Source organism: Coffea eugenioides, chromosome 3, assembly GCF_003713205.1.
Source record: "Coffea eugenioides isolate CCC68of chromosome 3, Ceug_1.0, whole genome shotgun sequence".
Taxonomy (NCBI): Eukaryota; Viridiplantae; Streptophyta; class Magnoliopsida; order Gentianales; family Rubiaceae; genus Coffea; species Coffea eugenioides.
Window position 1 is genome coordinate 20,223,088 of NC_040037.1, and position 22,408 is coordinate 20,245,495.

The window sequence follows — 22,408 nt, forward strand, 5'->3', positions numbered from 1 at the left end:
GTAATAGTTTGGCCAAAACATGAGGGATGTAAATTAAAAATATCTACTCCTTATTCATGTCAAAACAATAGATAGGAAGTGGAATCAACCAAAAAGTTTCAAAATTAACAATCAACACCAAATTTTTTTTTGTAAGAGGATAGATAGTGGTTCCTCACTTATTCCCCTTGATTACTCGAACTCGTCGATTACAAGTGAAGCAACTTGCCAATTAGGTTACAATTTTCGGTAAAAAGTATTGCAATTTAAAAAATGTGACTTGAGCTACCCTTTCACTTGGGCCCTAGATAGGTGGTTGTGGTTGTCTACTCAAATAGTGCACTTTTATCCAAAATAGGCATATCTTTATTATTTTTAGTATCATCTCCAAAAATAAGTTGACTTTTTTTTTCTCTGGTTCAAGAAGAGACTCCAAAGTTTATGAGATTGAAAAGAGAATGGAAAGCAATTGATAGTAGTTAAGCTAGATATTGAGGATGACTTCAACTATATCTCGAGATAGTCAAATCAAGGATCTCAAAGTTATTTGATTAATATTCCCCGTCGTTAATCTGGATATTGAGGATGATTTCAACTATATTCCGATAATAACATTTACTTTGTAACCCTTCTTCTTCTGTTACCTTTTCCTCAACTTCACACTCCAGCTTTAAAGCTCACAAAAGTTAGCCAATACTCAACCTTTTTATCCTATCTTTTTTTAATCAAAATTTCCATATCCATCCTCCATCTTTGATTGCCCACCAAAGCCATCAGTTTAATATCAAGGCTACTGGGGAAAACTTTGAAAAAAAAAAAAACTATGGTAATATTGGTGTGCAATTCTTGAGGATAACAGCTATTATAATAGAATTACACAAAGTTGATAATATGTATACGATAGTGCAACATTACAATAGGAGAAATTTTGTTAAAATAATTGGCGCCCTAATATGGTTCACACCCGATTTCGAACTTGATATTGATTGCTCATTACTGTTGAAAATCCCTATTTTAAAAGAATCACGAAATTAAATGTTAATTCAAACACTTTCAAAGTAAATTTCTTAAAACTAAGACTATTTTTAATCATGAATTTATAAAAAAAAATTAATATCGGCATCATAAATATAATCCTACAATAGGTGGACCATGTGATTTATCTCATTAACTAACATATAGACAGGAACATCTGCACGTTTACTGATCAGACCAAACCATCAGTTTCTGGCCTCATAAGGTCCAGAAAAAGACATATATATATACTTCTCGTTTGGCTGAAAATACAAGTGGAACATTTACAACGAAACAAACAGAGAAAAACCAGCGACGCATCAAACCAACAAATTGACACTTCCGTTTTGCGGCTCTGCTAATCTGCTGACTGTTTTGCTTTCTCATTCAGAGCCTTCCTTCCTTCCTTCAGGAACATCCTTTTTCCTTTTCCTTCCTTCTTTCCTTTCTGACTGAAGTAAATTGAACCATCTCTTTCTTCATACATGTGGATCGCAACAGCAGCAGCAGCAGCAGCGGCTTCCTCGTCAATTTCCCTCGGTAATCAACTGCTCTTTTTTTTTTTGTTTGTTCGTTCTAAACTACATATGGACCAGATGGTTTTATAATTTTTTTCCCTTCCCTTTATTTTCTCTGTTTTTGTTTGTTTGTGTTTTTCTTCACGTAATTGTTTATGTACGTTCCTCGTTTATGAAAATCTGGATTCTGATCAGCAAAAGTTCGTGTTTTTTGCCTTTTTTTGTGGGTATTAGAATTCCAAATAGACTATATTGCCGCGTTCCTTTTGTTTGTGAATCCTTTGAAGCTTACTGGGTGTTGGAATTGTTCTTTGCGTTTTTCGTGTTGGATTGTATAAACATTGAATACATTCGATGGAGTTGGTTAGTATAATGTCTTGTCTTGCTCATCTTATATTTGCATTTGCCTAAATGTGCTTGGAATTTTATCTTAAGGCAACAAAGTTGGTTTGGATCATAAAACTCCTCTGCAGTGATGCAACAGAAAAAATTACTGATTCTTAGCTAAATTATGACTTAATAGCTAATTGAATTTGCAAATCAACCCAAACACAAAATCTAATCATGAAGTTACAGAATTTTTTCGATCAGTCAACTTTGAAGTGGCAAGAGTAAAGAGGCATTAGTCCATGACTTCATATTAGCCCCTCAATTGGATAATTGCAGTTTGCTGATAATAAATGGTTGCAAAACAAAAATTGAAACTTAAGTGCAATTTATCCCATTGTTCGGTGGTGAAGATGAAATTAAGTACAACAATTTGAACTGCTTGGTTTAAGGAATTGAGGATTGGATCAAGAGAGTATGACTTTTGGCACTTTGAGAAGAGTGTAAGTGAAGGTTTAGAGAGGAATAAGCATTGGCTGAACATATAAAATAGTCGGTATTGTGGAATAAGCATTGGGCTTATTGCAGTCACTAATTTCAAATCACACATAGAAAAATGTTTCTAACTATAAAGGACAATTTGCTTCATATCCATGCTGGTTTTCTTTTAAGTAGAGTGACAACTTGTATGGGAAAAAAGAATGGTCAATTAGAAGAAACTCTGTTTTTTATACCATGATTGATTTTTCTTTTTCTTTTTTTTATTCATTTTACACATGGAAATCACCCATTTGTTGTTCTTTCAAATTTTATGCGTGTTTGTATTTTAGGTCCCTCCAGCTGCCACTATTGTCCTTCTGAAGGAATTTGTTGCTCAACATCATATGGAATAACCGGGAGTTGGACGAAATCAGTTGCTGGCATTCATAGAATTTCTGCGCATTCAGGATTAAGGTCTATAGCTTGATACTAACTTTCTTAACTCTTTATTTTATTCTTTTGATGGAGAATACCACCTGAGAATGGTGGTTATAGCCTTGGGGAGCGGGGCTGCAGGTTGACATTTTTACTTGATCTTTCCCTTGATTGTCCATAACTGATGCTTTCCTTGGATTACCTGTTTAATATTCTTATTTTTGCTGTCTCTGTGAACTTTATTATCAGTTTCAGGTGCGACAATTCTTTCTTTGGAGTTACACTTTGGCTGCCAAATGGACATGAGAATTGCAATTCAAGGGTTTCAGTTGCCGCTGATTACTCAGATTCTCTACCTGATTCCTCAAGTTATGGTGGTGATAATGGTTATCACCCACTTGAAGAACTAAGAGAATGTAGAAGAACTCGAGTTACTAAGCTCACAGATGCTGAAATTGCAAGGTCAACTGTTGAGGTTTGCTCTCTTCGTGCATCTAGTGTTCATGACTGTTACATGCTAACATAGAAAGGGAAAAAAAGCCAAAAAAAGTATTACTATGTTCAAGGTGCTTCTGATGTGTTGGAAGGAACGGAACTATTTGAATTACTCTTTGAAAAGTAACATTAGGTCTAACTTTAGTTCTTGTTTTAGGCTAACAACAGAGCCTTGTTGTTCTTCCCTAGTATGGTGCACTGTGAACCACATGAACAAGTCTCTTGGGCTGATTTTCCGTATGTTATCGATGAATATGGAGGTTTGGCTTCTCATTTTTGTATTATCTGCCAAACTGTTTTTCTTACACTAGATTTTAGATGTTTGAACTCTTATGAAGTTAAAATATGCAGATATATTTGTTGAGATCTATGACAAAGACAATATCTTGCAAGATCCTCAAGCAAGTAACCCTGTGGTGAGGATCTCTCACTTGCTGGATAGCTTTTCTCCTTTATGGATGATGCATGGTTGAGTAGCTGTGTAGGTTGATTTTTAAATTCAATATTCAAACAACTTTCACAGAGCCATTTCATCCTCTGGTAGGATAGTGGTCCTTTCTTTTCTTTCCAATGCTAGTTCTTTTATTTCTTTTTTTTAACCTACATTTTCCTCTGCTTGTGTCTTAGTATCAGAATGTATCTTCCTTCTTCATCCTTTCAAGTTTAAAGATCTGAAACGATGAAATTTATATCTTCTCAGGATGCATCCTTACTGTGTTGCTTATCCAAAATCCATTTTAAAAAAGGGACTTTCTATGAGAAGATAATGGCTTGATTAAGGATCCAGACTAAAACATAGTTGGAAAACTTGTTTAAGGAACATATCAGAAAGTTTTTTAAAGTTCACGCTGAAAAAATATGTAGAATATTTTTTTAACAATTGCTTTTCAGACCAAATCACCAAAAATGGACTTTATATTAGACTTGACTGCAGATCTTGTCTCCTTCCAGGATTAAGAAGTTTTTCTTCTCTTAGACTTTCTTGAAAGATTTTCTCTGGCGGCACCCAAAGCCATCTGTTGAAATTACAACCCATGATGTAGGCATTGTGTTAGCCTGATAGTACTGTAAAACACAAAACTTAAGTTCTGCATTTGTATCAATCGTTCTTTCATATGTTAGTGTCTATGGTGATTTACTATGTGGCATTTTCGTTTTCTTACTGTTCACATCCTATAATGATCAATATGCTATTGCTTGTTTGCAGAATGCTTTAATTGGAATGGACATCTCACAATATGAAAACAGAAGGGTAGATACCTCTGAGTACGGCTTTTTAGAAAATAATTATGGTGATGACATAACTTACCTTAATGATTACGCTGAGGTGAAATAAGCTTTAAGCCACTTATTTTGAGTTTCCTGTTTTTAGTTATAGCTTTTGCTGTAATAATTTATTTATATATTTTACCAGTTTGAAGATTCTGAGATGTTGGGTGTACGAGTGGATTGGGGAATGCCAGACAGTTCTAGTTGGGTTCATCCAATTTATTTTGCCAAGTGCTTGACGAAGGTGGGTACTGTTTCTTTTGCTAAATTAGATGCTGGCTAACTGCTTTTGGAGCTGCTTCTACTTGCAACAATAAGCAAACTTGGTTGAGTTTTAAATGTAATGAGAAGGATTTTAGTTTTTGGAGTGCTTTTACAGGTTCATTAGACCTACGTGAAAACAACTTTAGTTCACATAAAAATAACAGGTCAAGCACAAGGGGATCCTTGGGCACTATTTGTTCCTTCATGTAACAATACTTTTTGTTTAGTATCCTGAAAGTAAGTTTCATCACTGGGAGTATTCATCACAATTTTTTCTCTTAAAAGAATTGTTATTGGTTGGTATCATGGTTATACTAATTGTAGCAACAATTAAAAGTAGAGTTAGTGATTTCACAATTAGATGCATCAATGAATTTCTACTCGGTGCTTTTCAACGGTCGTAATCACGGCCTCATACCATGCTTGATAACTTAGTATGTGCACCATCTTTATTCTTGTTTTTTTTCGATTGTATGGAGTGCCTCTTGCCCATTACATTGGAATTAAACGACTAATTGCAGTTAAAGAAAGTAAAATTTAAGTGAAGCTGGTGGCTTCCTGAGATTTATGAGACCAGCTGGATATGTTGAGACTCATTTTAGCTGGATGATTGGCACAAGCGTTCCCTTCTTTCCATTTATGTTTTAGTCACCATCCTGATCAGATTATTATGAGGGCTCTCCTTTTTGTCTTTTTCGACCGGTTGTGAACCAGATTTGACTATCCACTTCTTCCCACCTAGATCCAGGCGAAGGTGATCCAACACATCATTGTCCACGATTTTATCCCCAATATTACCTGCAAAACCAATATTTACCGTGAAACCACATATCCAGCTGCCAAACTCATCTCTAATCAACCCATCTGTTGCTGCTTTGCATTGACTTTTGGCCAGCTAGAGTGGGGTTTATCCCATCCAATGCAGAATAATTCCTTCCAGCCCCTAGCCTGTAGAGTCCGTTTAAATTCTCCACTTTCTTTGCTTGTTCCAGAAGTTTAGGAAGTTGAAATTCCAACTTTGGCAAGTCTTCTTTGAAGACAGCTGCATTTCTGGATCTCCATGCATGATATGCTACTTATTGGAAAAGGATTTGCCAAGTCACATCCTCAAATTTGCCCAGATTCAGACCTTTGTTTCAGTCTATTCAGTCCACCAGATTTTTTTTTATAAAATCAGTCCAATGCTCAGGATGAATAAATTTTTCCCAAAGTCAGATATACACCTACAATCTTGTAGTCTTTTGATTTTATTAGACCTTTCTGTGTGACTTTTGAAAATGCTGGTGCCAGGTCATTGATTAGTTAGGTCACAACTGCTTTTTATGGTGTTATGACTTAGTTCAACCTCTTATGACACCTAGTTAGAGTTATTTCTAGTATAAGGCTGATCAAGTAAAGAGTAAAGATGGTTATCATAATATATAGAATTTAATATTTGACATGACATGTATTTGATACTAATGATAGAAACTTCTTGACAGATTTTTCTTTCAAAGGATTTCAAACTTCACTAGTTATGATAAATAAACTGCACTGTCACAAACCATTTGAGATGCATTACCAGACTTTATTTAGGGCTGAATTGTTTGAGCTTGGATGTAACCATTGAAGGAAAGATACAATACACAGTCTAACAGAAACATATTGCTGTTACAATCTTTTTTCCTCCTCCATGAATTATGAATTACTCTTGCCGATTTGGTGGATCTTGTAGGATTTCTTAAAATCAATTTTTGGTTTATACTCTCCTATAGGTTGTTTCAGCGGAACATGTCAAAATGATTGACCATCCTTCGAATGGTGTTTCTGTTTGGGGACACCTTAAGCCTGCTTATGTTGATGAAGAATTATATCTAAGAAGGCTTTTTGATGATGAAAATAATGATTGCAACACTTCAGGCTGGACAGGTATTCTGATTCTCTTACAAATTTATCAATGTTGATGTATCTTTCTTTTAGATATTACTTTCTATATCTTCCATCCCTATTTGTGCATACCTATGTTGAAGATCCCTCGGTTCTAACATGGGCTACTATTCTAAACACATGTAAGTTGTAAAGGTGGCTTGTAACTAGTAGCAACAGCATCACCATGTCTAACTAGGGCTTTCTCTTTCTCTTCATATTTTTCAAAACTTTCCACTTTTGAGCCATGTTAGTGGATTTCCAGCATTTTTAAGGGAAATTTCTAGCTAAAAATACCTTTTTTTTTGGTTGAAATAATTTTGCAATAAAGAGATGCAGATGCTACATGCTACCGTATTGTTCTCATTTATTTTATATTACTGAATTTAAGTGCCCCCACATTTTTTTCACTAGCACCTTTAAACTATTGTGTTTTCTCCACACTCTGCCTCAGTATTTTAGGTTGCCAGAGTGGGAAAGAGCTTGAAAATAGTATTATTACCTTCACCATTTCGTGAAATCCTACAACTAAGTGCTAATTGGACATTTAGCTTCTGTGTTAGCTTATATATCAAAAGCTAATCTCTAGTAACGCATTAAATTGCTAGTCCTCTAGATCTCTTCTAGTCCTTAGATCCAACAGATTCTACCACTAGGTCCACCAATAAAACATCAAGGGACTAATGTTCCATTTGGAATTCAGGAAGGCTAAACTGGTAAACCATGACCATGGTTAACTCTACTAGTATCATTGGTCCTAAGTTGAATCCTATGGTTACCGAAGTAAAATGTGTAAACCATGACCATGGGAAAGGGAACTTATCTGCCAAAGGCTTTCACCATGGGAAGATAGTCCTCTTTAGTGCACTTTCGGGGTATGTTATGGCTGATTTTGATGTTTGATTCTGTGACTGATACTGAAACTATCATTCTTTCAGAGTTTATCTTCTTGAATTGTATTCCATTGTGAAAATTCCTTTCTTCTTATGATTTACTCACCCCATCTGATTTTCCTATATAATTTGAACTCCTTCAATCTGCCTTAGACATATTTGTGTGGGCTATTACTTTTGCAATCATTGACAGAGAAGTCAGCAAAGTTCTCCAGCAAGAGGACTGATCGTCAACTTTTTGTGTAGCAAGAATTCTTTTGTTCTTTACCCTTTTCCCTAGAAAACTTTCTTTGGTTGGTATGGGTCCGTTTGGATTAGCTGTTTTTGGGGGTGTTTTTGAAAAATTTTGCTGTAGCAGAGTTTTTAGATTATATTTTGGGATATTTTCAGAAAATATTTTGGGATATTTAAGAGTAAAAGAGTTTCTAGAATATATTTTGAGATATTTTTTAAAATTTTAAAAAAATTTAAACTAATTTTTAGATTACCTTTTAGAGTACTTTTTAAAAATTTTTATTGTATTTGAAAAACTAGTTTTTGAAAAACCGTCCCATCAATGCTATTAGCTTCATACCTTGGGAGCTCAGCTGGTTTACTCATTTTCCATGTGCAGATGGGGAAGGCTTCAGTTCTAGTGACTATGGAAGTCATAAGAGATCAACCATCTACAGATTGGATATCATGAAAATGGACCTATTCTCTGTATATGGTGAACAGGCATGTATATTGTAGCCTCCAGCTTGATATGTCTTGCAGGTTGTTGGTAAAGTTTTGGCATAAATTATCTCAGTTCCAGTGAACATATACTTTTGTTTTGGATAACAATATTTTTTCATTATTCTAGGAATTTTCGGTGTCTCGTTGAGATATATCTTACAATTTCCCTCCATTAACTATATCAGAATTTCAACTTCCTATAGCCTGAAATAGTGCTGCTGACAACAGGATATAGGATAAAATTGACATATTAAGTTACCCACTTGAGGTGATGGCTGCACGTCCTATAAGCTGCTTTTACTTGATTTATTGTATGCATGTGGAAATCGTTTTCAAGCTTATGTGGGTAGCTGCATCTGTCATAGATGTCAGTTATTCCTCCTGGTAATTGCTTACTAACCAAGTATTTGTTTTTTGTTGTGACAACATATTTATTTTCTTGGTCAGGTTACTAGGCATTGCATTTTGGTCGATTACTAGAAATTCTTGATCTGCATCCATAGTTTCAGAAGTACTGAATTTCGTGGAATGTAGGATAAAGATAGCTTCTTTGTTAACCAAAATGTCATCTTTGTCATTCAAGACATGATTTATTAATTGAAAAAGTTAGTGCTCCCCTAGTCACCAGAATAATTTTGGACCATACTTCAGTATCTTTTTCAGAGAGAGTCCATGATGTCAAGATATGTTGTGTCATGAGTTATGTTCAACTTCTTTTGACTACCTGAGGGCATAAAAATGACCATTTTTTCACTATATGCAGTTGGCTATCAGTTTAGAAGATTTTCAGGATGCTGAGCCTGATATTCTTGTACACTCAACAGCAGCACTTGTAGAGCGGTTTGATGAGCCAGGAGTGAGATGCAATTTTGCACTCAAAGCTCTTTGCAAAAAGAAGGGACTTCTTGTTGAGGTAGTTTTCTCTTCTTGCTATAAGATTTTGGTCCGAGAAATATGGCCATGTTTCTCTAAAACTTAATTAAGAGCTATTAGATTATAGTCATGTCCGACATTGTAGAATTGCTAGGAAAAAAAAGAAGGATAATACTGTTGTTGGTTGGATGGAGTAACGAAGGCAGTGCTCTGTGACAACTGCCTCTTACTTCAGCATGAAGTAGAACTTCTGACATTCAACAGAAACTTGCTGCTTGGTTGGACTATACATGACAGATTAGGTTTTGCACAGAAAACCTTGTTAAAATATGTATTTTGAAGGTGCAGATAAAAAATATTTAAATTGGTGATTTTTCAACATTTTGGTGAATATAGTTTAAGTGAACAAGGTATATCATATGAAAATAAGGAGTTACATTATCACCCGGGATTATGGTCCCTTTCTTGGACATGTACGAGCTACAGTTTTGATGTGGAAGTCGTTTCATGTGGCATTAATGAGAAGTGGGATCCACCGCCGATGCTAGATGTCAATATCCCATTGTACTGCACTCAATCTAGACTGCAGTTAACTTTTTTAACATTTCACCTAAGACTACTTTACTAGCCTGATTCCAGTTTCTCTGCTTTGTTTTCTGTGACAAATTCCCTGATACTGTAGTGTCTCGCGCACATACCTATTCATATTATGGATTTTTGGCTTTATCCAACATGTATTTCTTGGTGGTTTGTTGCCAATAACATGCATGGGTATTTATATAGCATATTGTTTTGATAACTGATAACAATGTTTGTCTGCTCCATTTATTTAGGGGGCAAATTTGATTGGAGTCGACAGTCTTGGAATGGATGTCAGGGTCTTCTCAGGATCAGAAGTGTTAACTCATCGTTTTCCATTCAAAGTTAGGGTAAGGAAGCTGCCATCTGAACTGTAAAGTTGAAGGTGCTGCTAACAGTGGAAAATATTCACATTTTGAAGTAACAATATAAAAGGTTCTCTATTGCTTCAATTTTCTAGTGCTAGTAGAATGATACAGGAAGAAATCTGACTTTTAATACAAATACTGTTGGGACTTCTAATTTAAGGTGCATACTAACACTAGCAAAGACCAGATAATACTTTTAGGGGTTTTCCCCAACACAAACAGATCACAGAAACTAAATAGTTGGAGATCATTTCACTGAACGATACCTTTCTGAGTTACCTAGTGGAGTCAATTGTCCATTGTTCGATCAAAATGTTCAAGAAAAGTAACCCCCTTGGCTTCAAGAGAAACACAGATTTAAACATCATCTGATTTTCTGGAGAGGATTCTGGGTAGTCGATTCTGTATACACTCTCAAGGCCCCGTGCTAACTTGCTTTAACTTTGTTCTCATTAATCCGAAGTATCATGAATAAACTTTTCGTTCTTTTGAGATCTATTTGGCACGCATTGTGCCTATGGCAGTAACTTCCACCATTAAGGTACAGCAAATCAAAGAAGTTAGTTTCACTGATCTGTACTGCAAATGGCACATGTAACTAGCTTCCTGTCCTTCTATACTAAACATGCTTCTAAATGAAGTCCTGTTTTTGCATAACTAACTGTAATCCTGGTCTCTCTGTATGTGCAGGCAACATCAGAGGCTGCTGCAGACAAGCAGATTCAGCAACTTCTTTTTCCGAGGTCACGTCGAAAAAAACATAGGACTCTTGAAAAACTTAGGGACACAGATTCATTTTGATTCTTAGGATGTCAGTTTTTTTTTTTTTGGTAATAAGCATCTATCAATAAACTTCAGGTGAAAGTAATAAAATTTTGCCAATTTTACTCAGTTAAATGGTCTATCAAATTTCCTCCTCCCGTACTCAGTTAAATGGTCTCCGTTTCTTTGTTGGTCCTCTGCATTGCATAAGCTTCTCTTACACTGGCCAACAATAAAATCAGGAAAAAAAAAAGGCCAAATGTAGCTAGTGGAAGAAAATTTCTGCTAAAATATTTAAGATCATTTCTAGACCTTGCTATGTAAATTATTTGATAAGCCTCCAAGAGTGATAGTGATGATGTGTAAGACTATCCCTTCTTGATATCAGTTTAGTTTCCTATAGGGATTCGATACACAGGTCGATTATTAGTTTTTTTTATTATTATTATTTTTTGGGGTGTGCTGGATATAGAAATATGTTAGCCTGAAGTGATCGATGGTTTACTTAGTGATGTAAAGTGAGAAGATGATTTTCCCATCGCTGAAACATTCTGCATGGGAAGATGTAAGGGCAGTTGCTTCTCCTTTGTCATTAATCTCTTGATTATTAAGTGTTAATATACAATGATGAAGATTGACCCCAAATTTAAAAAAAAAAAAAAATGAAACGTCCTCTATTGAAATTTAATTCAATTACTGGGAACTAAAAACACAATTAAATTTTAACAAAAAAGCTAAATTTGTAATGAAACAATTTTCATGATTGAAATAAACTCTGTCACATTTCTCAAGCGTCCAAAGCTGTACAAACTTGTAAAATAAATATGAATTACTGGTTTGGTAAAATGAAGAAATTTGTAAAGCGTCCCATCCTGGAGGGCTCAAGCCTTTTGTCTCCCAGTACCTATTCAAAAATTTAGCATTCAGTTTATCAGGTTTTACCCAGCAGCATGTAGCCACAAAAATTTTATATAATGCATAACAGAAACACAAGTATACTTTCAAATCAAACAGAAAAGGTTATCCACACAACTAAAGATGCATAGATAACAAGCATCATGACTTGTCCAATTCCACTTTGATAAGAGTATCTGATAACTAACAAGCCAAATGCATGAAATTTTAGATAAATGTGGCTAAGAAATATTCAGTATCCCAAAATTCAAGGGCCCTGTTGCAAGCGATGACATGAAACGTTTAAACGCTATTCTGAAATCAGATAAACAAAAGTGTCTGCATAAGATCAAGACTGACTTCAGCATTTTCCCATGTTAAAATAGCCAAAGCCAACAACATTGTTATTCAAGGCAGTAAATGGCTACTCAACATGCACAACACAAATGCATATCCAATTCGAAGATTATATCTTTGCATATAAGATATATTTGTATGTATACATATATGCCAGCAACATATTATTTGGCATTGGTTATGGCAAAAATCACATCTGCATTTTAATCTTTTATTATAACATCGCTAAGTTAGCCTGCTCTGGGATGTGTGCCATTCATTTCAAAGACCGTGCTCTCTTGCAGACAAGCTTTTCTATACAACCACAGTGAATGCAACCATGATCCTGATATTATTGTTTTTGCAAGAGACCAATTAGCCTTGATGTTGAAGCTCGCAGTCAATATAAGTAAATAAGTAACAACCAACATTTCCACAGTAGACATGAAACGAATGAACGACAACAACCTATACTAGCTATTCTAAATATAACCCAAATAGATGACCATTACTTCACATTTCTTGTCTACTTCTGAGACTAAGCAACCACTACTGCAATGTTCAACTTAGTCAAGAAAAAAGGGCTTCAATACGTCTTGACAAGCCTGCTAAGGTCAACATCACTTCTATCACCTAGTTGACACCGAGTCTATCCTTTCACAAGAAGCCAGATTATTGACCAGAAGGGCTAATATAGTGTCATGATAGGAAAGGAAAAGAACAATAGTATAGGCAGAAGATGAACGTGGTGTCACCCATACAGGCTGAAATAGTGCATGAGGTACAAGCTGACATGGATGATTACGCAACTCTCTCTACATTCACAAAAGTAGAGATATCGTGTCACTAATCAGTCATGCAGAACTAGAAGACTAGCATACCCATAAAAACTTGGAATCCCAAAAAGCTCCCATCCATGTCTCATTTCTTTTCCTCCTTTCTCTCTTGTTTTTCATAAATAACGGGAGCAGGCCTCTGGTTGAGTTGAATAGAGTCAAATTCTTCAAGCAGTTTAACACCAGAAAGCAAGGGATAAGGTTCTTTTATTCAGTTGACACATCTAGGTAAAAGAGGTCCAGCAGAAACAAATTTCATATATTAAAACTAGAAATGGTGAATTATAATCATTCATCTTTATCTTTACAATTGCTTAAGTCACCCAGAGAGTGAAGAGATAATGAGATAATAACAAGGTTTAGGAGAATCTGGAAGGAAAACTTTATTCTGCGATAACTAATAGTAGATTGGAGTTATTGACAGATATTTAATATATGAACCTTACTCTCATGATATTTATGATAGGCAGTTAAGCATATGATGCAAGTAGTGTAAATTGCAAGGCTTCGTGCAAATTTTTATTCATGAACAGTAACTAAGCACAGAGCATATATTCACTCAGTGAGACAGGTAAAGAATACCTAGGCGCAAACACTTCTCAGTCTAGTACTGGTGCATGCTCAATCAGATGGTTGTCTCACATTAGGATGTATAAGCTCGGAAGTTTACAGAAAAACAGAAAAAACAGTAAAGTATATATAATCAGATATCAGATATGAGACTCACTAAGATCAAATACACATGACCAAAAAATAATTATAATTTCACAAGGAAATGTCAGGTCATAAACAAGGGATCCTACCAACAAAGAAGCAATGTCTGAGCATAGAATTATATGATAGGTCAGAAACTACAACTAGTGAATTGCTCTCAAATGAACAAACAATTCTTCCTTGTCTAATCGCAAGGACGCATTGACAAATCAATCGATTCACAAGATCAAGTACTTTCCCTAAATCAAAGGAAGCTAGTATTATCATATATTATGCATTGTATACAACACATAATGTTATGCTACATAACTTAGGAACTTTGCTCCAAATGTATGCAAATTTTTTCAAAGGCAGAAATACTCAATTTTACAAACAGCAATAACTTCCTTAAAAACAACTTAGATTCATACTAACTATTTTAAGCAACCATCACCCCACTTAAGGTTCTTCAATATATCATACCAATAAGTTACACTATCCCATGTCCCCCTAATTATACCACAAATTAGACACATGCATTACATATTGTTTGAATCTTGGGCAAAAATGATGAGCTGCAGACACCCTGGATCACCTAAAAATGATCTAAAAATGCATCTGTATAAAGGTGATTAGAAGAAAATATCACTTGATCTTTAACCACCACATCTTCATCATCGTGTGGTACATTAGCTCAATCAGTTCAAGCAAGCTGCACCTGCTCCTAGCTGAGTGAAAATAGATGCAGCAATAAGAAGCACATGGATTTGTGAAATGCAAAGTCAAACAACTAAGGCCAAACTTGCAAACTTGTCTTAATTCGTCTGATGCTCACCCACCACATCAACAAGGGCAAATTTCTCAAAATATTGTCCAAAACAAAAAGTTGTAAAATGTTGTTGGGCAAGGCAAGGCGCCTTTTCTTAATTTATGCTCACGGGCCAAATTTTACCCTTAAATTAAAAAAAAAGTTTTGGCAAAATGGTCCCTCCAAATTTGTGAATTGAGACAGCCATGTTCTCAAAACACGGCAGGCACCTTTCTACTGAAAAAGAAAAAATTACCGCTTTAAAGGATCAGTATAGTAGAAACAAATTATCTATCATCTAGCAATATTCAGATAACGCAAAAGCTAGCTACACATGGCAGGTTAATTTGATATACACCATAGCCTAATACTCTATGCATAACATCACTTATTTTGAACAGATAGTTTGGGTCCTTCAGGGTTTTCAAAGTTGCCTAATATGAGGTCAGTAGCTTTAATTAATAAACTAACAAATATTTCAAAGATCTGCAACAATCAATGAAGAAGGGCCATAATTGTTCATCTGGAGATGGTGGGATGAAGGAAAAACAGAATCTAAGCATTCCTTTTGTAATAGAATCTAAGCATAAACTTCAAAAAATCTATAGCATTGACTTCAACTTCAACTGAAGAAAGAAATTGTCTCAGCTATGTCGGCAGAAAGCTCGAGATGGGTCAAATTGGATACCAGTTTCAAAAGTTCAACAGTTCCAAAAGCTCAACAACTCCAATTCCAGGTACCCAAAAATTTATCAATTTCAAGAAAATGATCAAGTACCACTTCAGGAACTGATGAGGAGCACTTGGCGGAATAAAATTTTCCAGGAAATCTTAATCACTAGTCCATATCTTATAAGTGAGACTGGGGGCTCCTCCCAAAATCTGAATTTCTTCATATTTTCCACTATTTGTTTTATACATTCCCATTTAAGTTTGTTAGACTACAAAACCCTTATTCTTTGGAAATTATTATTTTGGTATAAAAATTCAGTGTTAAAATGGAAATAAGATGGTGCGGAATGAAATTTGCTACTTGGTTTGTTTATACAGACCCTCGGTGAAAATCTGGAACGGCTAGATTACAAAGTTGAATTTTTTTTTTAAACTTACCATACTACCGGGCTTGGGGACAACACGTGAAAAAAATTGCTCACGGGATGCTGAAGCAAAAAACTTTAGTCAGATTCCGCTAGCCTTTTTTTTTCTGTCGACTTATATAGCTAGGCTAGGCCAGCCTTTTTTTTTTTTTTTTTTACTTTTTGTCAGCCTGGCAGCACTGACACAACTGGCTACCGGGCTGACAGTCAATTTTTTAAAAATAAATTTTTTTGAGCCGGCAACTAGTTCTGTTTTTAAAAAATATATATATATATTTTGCTTTTGCTACCGGGCTGTATTTAATACCACACCATTGTCAAAGCCGTAAATGTCCGATTTTTTTTTTGGCAATATTCTGAGTAATTAACCAATGACTTGCAGCTTCCTTTTTTTTTCTAAATTTATCTTCATTTTTTTTGGTTATGTGAAAAGATTAACAAACTCGTGAATTTTAACACTGAATTTTTATACCAAAATAATAATTTCCAAAGAATAAAGATTTTATAGTCTAACAAACTAAAATGAGAATGTATAAAACAAATAGTGAAAAATATGAAGAAATTCAGATTTTGGGAGGAGCCCCCAGTCTCACTTATAAGATACGGGCTAGTGATGAAGATTTCCTGGAAAATTTTATTCTGACTACAAAACCCTTATTCTTTGGAAATTATTATTTTTCTATAAAAATTCAGTGTTAAAATGCATGAGTTTGTTAATCTTTTCACATAACCAAAAAAAATGAAGACAAATATAGGAAAAAAAAGGAAGCAGAAAGTCATTGGCCAATTACTCAGAATATTGTTAAAAAAAAAATCGGACATTTACAGTTTTGACAATGGTGTGATATTAAATACAACCCAACAGCAAAAGCAAAAATTTTTTTTTTAAAAAAACAGCACTAGCTGCCAGCTCAAAAATTTTTTTTTTTTAAATTGACTGGCTGCCGAGCTGACACAACCCGGCAGCCAGTTGTGTCAGTGCTGCCGGGCTGACAAAAAGTCAAAAAAAAAAAAACCTAACCTAGCCTAACTACATAAGTCGACAGAAAAAAAAGGCTAGCATCTGACTAAAGTTTTTTGCTTCAGCATCCCGTGAGCAATTTTTTTCACGTGTTGTCCCCTACCGGTCTGTCTCAGCCCGGTAGTATGGTAAATTTTAAAAAAAAATTACAATTTTGTAATCTAGCCGTTCATTTGAACGGCTAAATTTTCACCAAGGATCTATATAAACAAACCAAGCAGCAAACTTCACTCAGCACCATCTTATTTCCTGATATCTGAACTTTCTCCCATCTCTATCTCCCATTTCAACAGATTCACTTCACTGCCCAACAGAATTGGCCAAAGTTCCGCCAGATTCACGAGTGCCTGATTCTGTCGAAACTCCGCCAGATTAACCCTATTTCTTATGCTCAATTTGTAACAAGTCCAAAGCATCAAAAGTAGCGTCCGCCTGCCTAATCATGAATTCATGATCTTCAATGTCCAATGACCCGAGAAGAGTAAAAAGGTCACTTTGAAGTTGCACCGCACCCTTAACAAATGCTTCTGATACTTTTTCATGATATTGTTTTTTAGTGTCCAAAAATTGAGCCCCTTTACTGAGAGTTACTCACGGATGTTGAAGAAAACGTTGCGGTAAATTGAATCTAAACTCACACGTCTAATCAAGTTAGGAGATGGCTTTTTTTTTAACTTTTTGCAGCTGCTGCCGGGCTGTATCACAATTGGCTGCCCGGCTGACAGTGCTGTTTTTCAAAAAAAAAAAATTTTTGCTTTTGCTGCCGGGCTGACAGAGCCCGACAGCAATAGTTTAATACCACACCATTGTCAGAGCCGTAAATGTCCAATTTTTTTTTTTTTTGGCAATATTCTGAGTAATTAGCCCAAGTCATTTCCCTTTCGTTATGGTTGGGTTTTACAGATAATTAGATAGAATTTCATCTTATATTTGTTAAATTGACCGCTGCAACGGCAGGCTCAATTCACAAATTTGGTCCCTGCTGTGTATTTGCAAATACTACCCGCTGTGTTCTCAAAGTACGGTAGACTTGCTTTTTAAAAAAAAAAAAATTAAGGATAATATTTGGTGGGCATAAATTAAGAAAAGGCCCTTCACCTAGCAACATTTTCCCAACTTTTTTTTTATTTAACAATATTTTGAGAAATCCTTCAGTAATAATGGGTTATCTATCAGCTAATCTTTTGTTCATATTTGAACCATAGCATTTTACCGTATCTCAAACTATTAATTTGTTTCCATATATTGAAAAAACGTAATACATTAGTGCAAATAATGAATGAATTAGCACCTATTCAAAACTAAATACATGTTGCTCGCAATTTACGGGTCACATAAAAATGCAGGAATTGGATAGGAACAATTGTCAGCTTGGTCAATAACTAAATTTCACCACTTTTTTGGTGTTTGAACCATAGCATTTTACCATATCTCGAAGTATTAATTTGTTTCCATCCATTGAAAAAAACGTAGTACATTACCATAAACAATGAATCAGTTAGCACCTATTCAAAACTAAATACGTGTTGCTTGCAATTTATGGGTCACATAAAAATGCAGGAATTAGATAGGAGCAATTGTCAGCTTGGTTAATAACCGAATTTCACCACTGACAAAACTTTCAAAAATGTGTGGCCAGGATTTCGTGAAATATATCTAGACCCACGAAATCTGGACCACGCATTTTGAAAATTTGTGTTGATGCCCAATTATTAACCACCCAAAATACAATAGGACTGCAACTGACAACTGTCCTTGCAACAATTGCCACCAAAAGAGGACTAACTACTCCTCAAGACATTGCCACCAATTGCCACAACCTACTCCTCAAACATTGATCATAATAGCGATGTGTTACAAATGTCAAGTACATGTAGCAAATGGGCAGGATGTATTCAGGAGTTTCCAAATATTATGTCATGCCAAAGTGGATAAGCCAATATTGCTCATGCCTATTCACTGTTATTTATTAACTAATACAGGCAAAATACATGACATTTACTGGGACAATTGAGTCATGCACTTGTTTCACTTTGAATTTCTTTCTTTCTATCTTTCATTTTACTTCCCCTTCTCCAGAGGTAGCAACAGTGCCAACTCTGTAATCTTCTACCTAGTTTTGGCATGGTTTTGCTAAGTGTCAAAACAAAACAGCTTGTTAGTTGTCTCCCTCCTTCCAAGTGCTCTCTGTCAAAGGACCATGTTGACCATGCATCCAATATAAAGGAACCCACTCAACAATTAAAGGCAGTCTACTATTCAATAATATCTCTCTCTTTCCATTAAAAATTTATACAACTTGAGAAACAAGTTCTAATATACAGATTCATATTTCTTCTGGATTTTATTCAAATTTTCACTACCACTTGGTTTTCCACTAAAAATAGAATTGAATAGAATAATATTGCATTCACAACAACATAGTAAACATTCATACCTCAAAGCCCATCAACTTGTTAACCCCAACACAAGGCCAAAAAAATATTGATACTTAAAGAACAAATATCAAGAGAACATATAACCAACAATTAGAAAAATCACACTAACAATGAAAAGAAAAATTACCTCCGCCTAAGGAATGGAAGGAGCCGGTGGTGTTGCAGACAAAGAAGAAGCAGACGATGAAAGATTGGGAATGGTTTCCCAGCGGAGCTCCTTAACAACAGCAGCTAGTGCCTCAGGGTTGAGACCCATTTCACAAAGGGCAATGAGAATCGAAAGTGTATGACGATCCAGCCCAGTTTCAAGAATGTTTGACATGTGGAATACTAGGTCAAGAGATTCTCGTGCTGTTCTTGCAGCTTCTGGGTCCATCTACAACAGTAAAATCCTATTAAAATGTTTTCCTTCTACTACTGATTCTCTAGTAAAGATTTATATGAAACCACAAATAAAAGAAACAAACATGCGGAGAATAATGGGCTCAAAAATGAAAAAGAGTTCAAAAGGAATCATTAAAAAAAAAAGATAATTTCTTTCAAACTCTTTTTGCCTAATTCATTGGTTCCCAAGCAAAGTATATCATTTGCCTCATCATTTCACTCAAATCAAGTATTCTTAACACTAAACATGTTATGTTTGCTATCAAGGACACGACTACACCAAAAAGCCAATAAATGGGGCAGAAAGGAAAAAGGGGGCATGCAGTCTAAGACTTAATTGAGGCTTAGGTTAATGTTAAACAAAAGAAGAGGGAAGAAAACAGCAAAGCGCTTATACTGTTTTCTTTATTTACATTCGGCTTATAAGACAGCTAAAAGAGACTTCCTCATAGGAATTATTCTGAATTGTTAATCAAAGAAAGTGCAGTAAAGATTGTTATATTTTCTACTGCACTCTTGTTTATAACAAACTTAATAGTGTAGTTCCTCATCTACAGGTAAAATATCAAGCAAAGGATTCATTGAGGCCATTAGCAATGCATCAAATCCTTACATCAGTTCCAGCTATGAATCTTTATTTCCCTCGAGCTTTCCCAATTTCAATCCCAAACTGAAAAATATTACTATTCTAGCACAGCAAAATTTAGAATTTAAAGCCCTTATACACTCAATATAGTAGCAAATAGCTGCTGATTTCTAACCAGTCTGTGTAACTAATGGTCAAATTTAGGTTACAGCATCCTACGTAGCAGTCTCAGCAGCATAATTCCAAAGAATCATCCATCTAATCATCATCAACTACTCTAAGCCAGCAGATCAACTTAGCACAATAATCATACAAAACCACAATCTATTGCCCTCGAGGGGGGGGGGGGGGGGATTTCTGTCAGTTCCATTAGACACAAAATCAAGGACAATCTTTTGCAACAGCCCAAAACAGTTCAACTGAAAATAAAGAAACGCAAGTACACTATCGAGTAAAAGGACAACGGCAAATAAAAACAAAAGGGAAGTACAGAGATTCCAATCAATGAATAAAGGCTTTAAATTTAGTTAAATCTGCAATATTCCAATTGATCTATAACCAACCAAGGACTTTAAATAAAATAGTACTCAGAAAGCTAAAAATATAGAGAAACAAATAAAGGCCCTATACCTGTCGAAACAATAGCCAAGGACACCACAGAAACAAATGGGGTTAAGGTTCGAGAGCTTTAATCTGAGATTTTGTGACCGGAAGAATTAAGGAAAAGACAAAATATAGATTGTACTAGGACTTCTGCTTGGATTTGGGATGATAGAACTGCAAAAAGGGGGTAGCAAAAATGAACCCACAGTGGGATTGAAATTTTGTTTCTTTTGATTGAAAACTTGTTAGCAAGAAAGAACTGTTCGTCGAGGAGGCTTGTGAATTTGCTCAAAGAGTAAAGGCGGCGAAAGTGGTGGTGGTGGTGGTGGAGATTTTAATTTGTTTATTTGTTTTTTTAAATTGGGTAATGGTTGTCCAACACAAATATCCAAACCATCTAAAATATACATGAGTTTTTATTACCAATCCAAAATTGACCCAACACCCAATTGACCCAACCCAACATCTCAAATTAGTGGGTGAGTTGGGTGGGTTGTTAGGTTTTGAATCTAATTGCCAGGTCTATTTCTAGCTTTTGGTAGAAATTTGGTAAACCTAGGACCTGTATAGTAAACAGGTTTTTGATCAAGTATGTCTACTACAAGTTTTTTAATAACTTTAAACCCCATTTGACAAGTGAGTTTTTTGGATATTTGTTTAGAACTTTATTGTAATTTACTGTAGAAGTTGTAAAAAAAAATTTTGAAGTGCGTAAATTTTGGATATTTTGAAATATATAATTTAAAATTTTTGAAAAATTTTTTAAGGTTACTGTAGCTAAAGTTGTTAAAAAACTTGTAACAGACAAACTTGACCAAAAACTTATTTGGCAAACAAGGCCTTAGTTAAAATAATCTCAAAAAATTTCTCAAAACTTTTAAATTATACACTTCAAAATAAAGTAAATCTTATACACACTGACAGTGTATACATTATCACCGTTGGATTCATAACATGTGTCAAATTCAAATTTTGCACAGTTATCATTCATCGAATGCTGACAGTGTAGGAAAGATTAATTTTTCAAAAAAATTTCCTACAACTTGTACAGTAAGTTACAGTAAAGGTTTAAATAAACATCCAATAAATTCATTTGCCAAACGGGGCCCTAGTCTTGTAAACCTAACGGTCTAAATTTTGCAACATCTTCAATACTCAGGTAACGTTTGGTAAGAGGATTTCAGAATGGAAAATTGGAATAAATCGCATAATTATTGTTTGGATTACTACTATCGGAATTGAAATTTTGGAATAATATCTAAAAATTTGGAATTCCCTAATTCCTTAGTAATTTAGAGGGTTTTGGACAAAACTCAAATCTGATTCCCGTTTAGAAATGGAGCCCGTCCAACCACCCGTTTAAAAAATTAATGTATAATTATATACATATATATTATATATATTATAATTAAAATTATATATTTTATTACAATATTAGTATAATTATATAATATATTTATAATTATTATATACACATATATAATATATTATATAAATATATTTTGTAATTATTTAATTAAATATAATTATATTATAAATTTAATAATTACAATATATATATTTATTTAATATATTATAAATTTAATAATACTATATAATAATATATTTATATTATTTATAAATATATATTATATATGCATATAATGATAATATATATGTGTATATAATAATATATTATATAATTATAGTTATATTTATTATTATAAATATAATAATGATTATATCTAATATATAATATACATTAATATTATATAATACACTAGTATAATTAATATTTATATATATTATATAATTATAATTATATATTTATATTATAATATTTGTATAATTATAT

At 34.4% G+C, this 22,408-nt stretch overlaps 2 protein-coding genes across 4 annotated transcripts; one reads left to right on the forward strand and one right to left on the reverse strand.

The window, feature by feature from the left end:
* Positions 1–1,286: 1,286 nt before the first annotated feature.
* On the forward strand, positions 1,287–11,013 carry LOC113765402 (uncharacterized protein At3g49140). 2 transcript variants are annotated; one of them, XM_027309565.1, is made up of 12 exons: positions 1,287–1,533; positions 2,669–2,792; positions 3,003–3,228; positions 3,406–3,508; positions 3,600–3,664; positions 4,456–4,575; positions 4,663–4,761; positions 6,536–6,689; positions 8,193–8,296; positions 9,060–9,209; positions 10,003–10,098; positions 10,807–11,013. In XM_027309565.1, the coding sequence occupies exons 1-12, from the start codon at positions 1,479–1,481 to the stop codon at positions 10,915–10,917; spliced, it is 1,407 nt and encodes a 468-aa protein (XP_027165366.1). In that variant the 5' UTR covers positions 1,287–1,478; the 3' UTR covers positions 10,918–11,013. The 2 variants fall into 2 exon arrangements, with proteins under 2 accessions (XP_027165366.1, XP_027165367.1); XM_027309566.1 differs by having other exon boundaries at positions 3,009–3,228.
* A 585-nt stretch (positions 11,014–11,598) lies between these two features.
* Positions 11,599–20,856, reverse strand: LOC113765319 (mitotic-spindle organizing protein 1B-like). 2 transcript variants are annotated; one of them, XM_027309451.1, is made up of 3 exons: positions 20,602–20,856; positions 19,129–19,377; positions 11,599–11,782 (listed from the first exon to the last, which is right to left on the reverse strand). In XM_027309451.1, the coding sequence occupies exon 2, from the start codon at positions 19,375–19,377 to the stop codon at positions 19,135–19,137; it is 243 nt and encodes an 80-aa protein (XP_027165252.1). In that variant the 5' UTR covers positions 20,602–20,856; the 3' UTR covers positions 11,599–11,782; positions 19,129–19,134. The 2 variants fall into 2 exon arrangements, with proteins under 2 accessions (XP_027165252.1, XP_027165253.1); XM_027309452.1 differs by lacking the exon at positions 11,599–11,782 and adding an exon at positions 13,546–14,365.
* Positions 20,857–22,408: the final 1,552 nt, after the last annotated feature.

Excerpts from the sequence above, each read along its gene's own strand:
- LOC113765402 (XM_027309565.1), top strand. The coding sequence starts at position 1,479 with ATGTGGATCGCAACAGCAGCAGCAGCAGCAGCGGCTTCCTCGTCAATT. Across the intron at positions 3,229-3,405 it reads TTGCAAGGTCAACTGTTGAG|GCTAACAACAGAGCCTTGTT; the intron begins GTTTGCTCTCTT and ends TTCTTGTTTTAG. Across the intron at positions 4,576-4,662 it reads ACCTTAATGATTACGCTGAG|TTTGAAGATTCTGAGATGTT; the intron begins GTGAAATAAGCT and ends ATATTTTACCAG.
- LOC113765319 (XM_027309451.1), bottom strand. The coding sequence starts at position 19,377 with ATGGACCCAGAAGCTGCAAGAACAGCACGAGAATCTCTTGACCTAGTA.